Source organism: Pteropus vampyrus, unplaced genomic scaffold (genome assembly GCF_000151845.1).
Source record: "Pteropus vampyrus isolate Shadow unplaced genomic scaffold, Pvam_2.0 Scaffold504, whole genome shotgun sequence".
NCBI lineage: Eukaryota > Metazoa > Chordata > Mammalia > Chiroptera > Pteropodidae > Pteropus > Pteropus vampyrus.
Window position 1 is genome coordinate 606,752 of NW_011889285.1, and position 6,698 is coordinate 613,449.

Sequence of the window (6,698 nt, forward strand, 5' to 3'; positions counted from 1 at the left end):
GCCAGCCGAGAACACAGGCTGATCTCACGTGAGAGCTCTTATTTCAGAAAGTTGTGTCTTTGCCCTGTAGGAAACCCCTGAATTGCCAGGACCTCAGATTGTGTTTCTGCTCATTGTCACAGTAAGTACTAAAAACTTGGTATGGTCATGCTGGCGAAATCTCAGAGCATCAGATGGTATATCCTTCACCTTTTTTTATGTTGTTTCAACAACATCCTGCATAAGAAATTGACTTTTCTCTCTGCCCTAGCAAGATATAGAGGCTTGGAGAACATTTTCAAGTAGGTTAGGCCAGAATTAAAAAATACCATAGTAGTATGATGCTCTAGAAGTCACTTAATCTACAAAACAAGGGCCAGATTATCTTTAGGATTAATATATTAGCTGCTTTACATAGGAGAATCACACTTCATGTCCTGCTAACCTCTAATTGCTAAAATAAATAATGATTTAAAAACAATTATTTATTTCTATTAACTCAAACCTGCTCCTTAACTGTATCACACAGACGTCAATGAGAGAAAAACATTTAAAAGAAAATGGGAAAGAATGTCAAAGATACGAGATGGTGTATTTGATATGAAGATGTATAATAATAAATAATTATTTGCCAAAAATACCAGGCCTTGCACAGTCAAATGGATTACATACTTTCAAACTCTCAAGATGGAGCTATTATGCTGAAATTCTTCAGAACTGTCATCTAAAAGTCCAAAGTCAAATTAGCTTCATCTCATAATCTGATTGTGTCTGTTACTCATAAATTTGTTATGAATACATTTAGATGATTTTAGCATTCCTCAAATTACTTTCCCATTAAAGAAGGATGATTCACCCATAATTGGGTAGTATATGTTTGTCCAAACATAGAAGCAGCGAGAAATATCTAAAAAAAAAATGCATCTAGCTGCTAATATGAATCTTCTCTTGTTGATACTACCACAAGAAGATTTTAATTTCTTTAAGCTTTTTTCTGTATTAAAAGTTATTATATCAGAAATAAATCCATAGCTAATATAATTAAATAGTTAATAATTTTACTTTAAACATATTTAAAAACTTTGGTACATAATTTTCTAGTCACTCTTTTTTCTTGCATATGAACCTACAGTAGCTTCTACCATGGCAAAACTATTAACAATGAAATACCTTGAAAAATTAGTAAACGGCAAATATTATGTGTATCTGAAATGTAGAATACAAGGTAGTTAAAATCAAAGGATTATTGTGGAACTGTACACTTGAAACTAACTGGATTTCATTAACCAATGTCACCATAATAAAACAAACAAACAAATAAAAACCAAGGGATGATACTCAATGAATTTATTCATGTCTGAGAGTTTCTTAAGCATGATAAAGGAATTTGAACTTTATTTGAACACAAGTGTGAGGGAATGTTTTATTTTAGAAAGATCAGAATGCTGACAAAAAGAAAGAAGCATGGGGAAATTAGAGACAAGTGTGACCAGGCAAGATTACAGAAACAATGGTACTGACGAAAAGGAGGGCGTATGAATGAAGTAAAAGAAAGACATGAACACAATAAGGAAGCAATGGAAAGAGAAGCCTGGTTGGTTAGTTTCAGACTTGGCTGATTGGGCCCCTGTACAAAATAAAAAGTACATGAAAAACAATAGTCCGAGGAAAGATAATGAGTCTATATTGAACATGATTCTGAATATATAATGGCAGTTTCTTCAATGTGATGGACAAGTGGTTCTTGTTTACTAAGTAAAATCAAAAGCTTCTTATTACTTCTATCTAAATCCTGTATTTATATGTCTTTATAGGTTCTCTAAGACTCAACTAGAAAAAGAAATAATTTGATAAGATTTGTCTTCATTCCATGACTACTTAAATCAACAAATTCAGTCACATGCTCACTTAACTTTTCAAGCTATTCTTTTGTGACCTTCTCAGAAGACCACGCAAAGTAGAATGTCGAAGAAAAGCTTTCCTTCCCTAATCAGGAACATGTTTTAAGTCTACAAATCTTTAAGAGTCCATGATATGAAAATTTTGGAAGGCTATGTAAAACTTTAACAGATATATGTAACAACTGGAATAATGTAGCTACAAAGTTTAATCTCCTACAATTCTGCATTCTTAAAAATCTACTTATTGTCAATTAACAAAAATCTGAATCAAGGAAGATTGAGAAAAATATGAAGAAAACAAACACATCAACCTGATTCCACAAATATTCAGAAGAGACAAAGGAAGGTTAAAAAATTACCCAACTAGAATCATGTCTATGTGGTGATCCCAACCTGATATAACTGAGGTCAATACAAATAGAAGTTTGAGATTCATGCCGAATTTTCCCTTAATAGTTAACATTGATAATTGTTACCTTTAAGTCTACCTTATACTACTGCTAAAGCTCTAGAATTTAATTGCAATTTATCTTAAATTGCTGTAAGAGATGGACTATAGCATTCATGTTACAACACCAAACTACGCTGTATGGAGACAGTTTAAAAATAATGTTAATGATGATCATGCTCAGAGAAAGCAACTTTGAAAAACATTTTTTTTTCCTCTTAGGAAAATATGTCTGCATCTTTGAAAGGCTCCAATAGCTCCAAATTCCAGGTCTCTGAGTTCGTTCTTTTGGGATTTCCAGGCATTCACAGCTGGCAGCACTGGCTCTCTTTACCAATGGCACTGCTCTACCTCTCAGCAATTGGTGCTAATATCCTCATCCTTATCACCATCTGCCAGGACCCTGCTCTGCAACAGCCCATGTACTATTTCTTAGGCATTCTCTCTGTGGTGGACATGGGCCTGGCCACCACTATCATGCCCAAGATCCTAGCTATTTTCTGGTTTGATGCCAAGGTCATTAGCCTCCCTGAGTGTTTTGCTCAGATATATGCCATTCACTGCTTTGTTGGCATGGAGTCTGGTATTTTCCTCTGCATGGCTTTCGATAGATATGTAGCTATTTGTCACCCTCTTCGCTACCCATCAATTGTTACCAATGCCTTAATCTTAAAAGCTGCCCTGTTCATGGTGCTTAGAAATGCCTTATTTGTCATTCCAGTGCCTGTGCTTGCAGCCCAGCGTAATTATTGCTCCAAGAATGAGATCGAGCATTGCCTGTGTTCTAACCTTGGAGTCACAAGCCTGGCTTGTGATGACAAGAGGTCAAACAGCATTTGCCAACTGGTTTTGGCATGGGTTGGGATGGGGAGTGATCTAAGCCTTATAATATTGTCATATACTTTGATTCTGCGTTCCGTACTTAGACTGAACTCTGCGGAAGCTGCATCCAAGGCTCTGAGCACTTGTGGCTCCCATCTCATCCTTATCTTCTTCTTCTACACAGTCATCGTGGTGATTTCAGTAACTCACCTGGCAGAGACTAAGGCAACTTTGATTCCAGTTCTACTCAATGTGCTGCACAACATCATCCCTCCTTCCCTCAACCCTATGGTTTACGCACTTAGGACGAAAGAACTCAGGGCAGGCTTCCAAAAGGTGTTTCATTTACGCCTACAAAAGAAGTTCAGGCACTAAAGACCTTCTCCATGATATACATGAACTTCAGCTTTTCCTAAGTATATAGAATTTCAAAGATGATGGGGGAAAGTGCATTTTTTGAAGTATTTTTTTCACATTTTTGTATATACAATCACAAAATCACCTGAAAGTAAAAAATGTTTCATAATGGCTCCTGAATATTAACAAAAGCTAAATATATGTGAGAATATGGGAGGACTTTCTACCAAACCAATCAAATGGGATGAAAGACTAAAGTTAATGACATATCTATTTTCTAAAATAAAAATAAATATAATAATAAACATATACACATACCCATAGGCAACCAAAGAAGTAAGCGACTGGGACATGATAAAGATCATACTTCCTCCTTGATAGCTGCTGTAAATTTGTTCAGTCTACCTGAACAAATGTCATGCCAGTAAAATGAATGCAGAGGCAGGAACAGAACATATTTCAGATGAGCGAAACCAAACCAGACTATGATGGGGCTTTGGGTAGAATATAGTGAGATGACCAGACTTTGACAAACGAAATTCAAAAGAGATCATGATAGATGATAGATAGATAATATAGGTGATAAATGATGGATGGATGGATGGATGGATGAATGGATGGATGGATGGATGGATGGATGGATAGAAGAGAGAGAGACAGAGAAAGGAGAGAGAGAATCGAGAATCTAGCTCCTGCTCTATGTGCCTCTCCATATTCTGTGCCCATTCTGCATTTTTCTGGACCCTGGTGGTTTGAAACTTATATACTGTATAATCCAGACTCCTTTGCCTTCTAGCATTTGGTTGGATTGAGACAATGGGAGGCACTGACAGGAAATTAAAGTGTAGGAAGAGAGTTTGGGTTATTTATTCTTCTACTCCCAGCCTGTTTTGACATAAAGAGTCTGATTAGATGTGTCCCGTCACTGCTTGCCAGGCATCCCATCTGCTACAGCTACAGCTCTTAACAATTTACCCAGGAACACTTTTTCTTCCCTTTCTCCTTCAGTTCAAGGGGTTGACAAAGTCTTTATGATATTGGTCTCTGGGTATCCAATATCCATTACTTTTTTCAATATCTATTTTTATTTTCTTAACCTCACCTGCAGCTCAGTTAATAGCGATTTGATTAAATTCCCTTCAGGCTCCCATTTTCACCTTTTGATTCTTGCCGAGGCCCTTACTGACTCACCAGCTTTACCTAAACCACTGCCACCTCTACTGCACCATCACCTCCATTACTGTGACTACAGCCACACAAGATTATAGGCAGCTTGAATGGATTAGGAGATCTCTAGATGATCAGAAATAAAGAAGTCTGTAGGGCAGGAAGCAGATGCAGGATTTTTATTGCAGTGAAACATTTCACCTTGATTTTTTTTTTCTTTTTCACAATCTTAAACCAATGGATAGCAGAAATAAGGCTTGGGTTATTAGTGTCATGTATTTTATTATGATCTGGGCTGGTTTTCACTGAGCCCATGATCAGAGTGTTTCATTAACTAGCTGGAATATTTTATGGATAATCACTTAAAAAATGAGTTAATTGGAGGTACAGGCTTACAGATGCCAGTAAGTCTATTACATGTGTATATGGTCACCCACTTTCCAGTTAAATATAAAAAGTAAATTCTATCAGTTCTCAGGTATGATGGAAATATCATAAAGGATCTTCCTTATTAGTATGGCTTTCTACACAAACTTGAATTTAAAGGCTGACAAAGAGAAAATCCAATCTTCTAAGGACTCATAAAATTACTTCTGTAATAATAATATATTTCAGGACATTTAGATATTTTAATAAAATATAGGTTTGATATTTTCCATAAAGATACAAGAAGATGGTAATTTTATTAAAGAACAATGACCAAGATACGGAAGAAGTTTAGTGAAACAGAAATAACATATTTCACCAGAGATAATTTACACATTATAGTCTAACAGAATTAGACTTATTAGAATGGTTTTCACAAACTCTCTGTCAGTACTGACATCTTTCCTATGTCATGCTCAGTAATTCATTAGTGTGTGTTTTTTTTAATTCCTTTTTTCCTTTTCCAGGACCCTCCCCTACCCCCAACTTTTCTCTTCTCTGGCAATCATCAGTTTGTTCTCTGTTTCTGTTAGTCTGTTTTTATTTTGTTTTGTTTGGTCATTTGTTTTGTTTTGTTTTCTTTTGTTTCAGATTTCACATGTAAGTAAAATCATATGGTATTTGTCTTTCTCTGTCTAACTTATTTCACTTAGCATAATACCTTGTAGGTCCATCCGTGTTTTCACTAATGGCAAGATTTTATTCTTTTTTATGTTTGAGTAATATTCCATTATACACAGACACACACACACACATATACCATCTCTTCTTTATCCATTCGTCTATCAATGGACACCAAGATAGCTTCCATATCTTGGCTATAATAATATTTTGGTAAATAATGTTGCAATGAACATAGGGGTGCATATATCTTTTCAAATTAGTGTTTTCATTTTCTTTGGGCAAATATCCAGAAGTGGAACTAATGGATCATAAGGTAGTTCTGTTTTTAATTTTTTGAGGATATCCATGCTGTTTTCCATAGTGACTTCACCAATTTACAATCCCACCAACAGGGCACAAGGGTTCCCTTTTCTCCACATCTTGCCAACACGTGTCATTTGTTTATTAATATTTAATATAACTATTAATATGGTTAGATTTTAGTATATCATCTATTATTTGTTTTCTATTTCTCACATATGTTCTTTGTTGCCTTTTCCTTCTTATTGCCTTCTTTTGGATTATTTATTATAATTGCATTCTATCTTCTAGCTTAGCATACATACAAGGAGAAATAAAAACTAATAGTGGGAGACCTGAATACACTACTTTTTGTCCAAGACTAATTAAGAGTATACAAAATAAATAAGCGTAAAAAATAAGATAGTTCCTGTAAATATATACTGAACCTACACCGCAATAATAGACAACATTCATCTTTCTCAAGCAAGCACATGTAAAATATTAACCAAAACATTATATTCTTGTTAATGAGATCACACCATACCATCAACAAGCCCTGTAGAAAAAAAAATAATACAAGCAACTCTTACCAAAATGCATTAAAACTGGTATTATAAACTTTAAAAATAGCATTTTTAATAAGTAAACAACAACATGGTTAAATGAAAATAAGATAACAGTCTCATCAAATT

The 6,698-nt window shown here is 34.9% G+C and overlaps 1 protein-coding gene across 1 annotated transcript; it reads left to right on the forward strand.

The window, feature by feature from the left end:
* On the forward strand, nucleotides 1-3,525 carry LOC105307608 (olfactory receptor 56B1). Its single transcript, XM_011383158.2, has 2 exons — nucleotides 1-121; nucleotides 2,551-3,525. The coding sequence occupies exon 2, from the start codon at nucleotides 2,557-2,559 to the stop codon at nucleotides 3,523-3,525; it is 969 nt and encodes a 322-aa protein (XP_011381460.1). The 5' UTR covers nucleotides 1-121; nucleotides 2,551-2,556.
* Nucleotides 3,526-6,698: the final 3,173 nt, after the last annotated feature.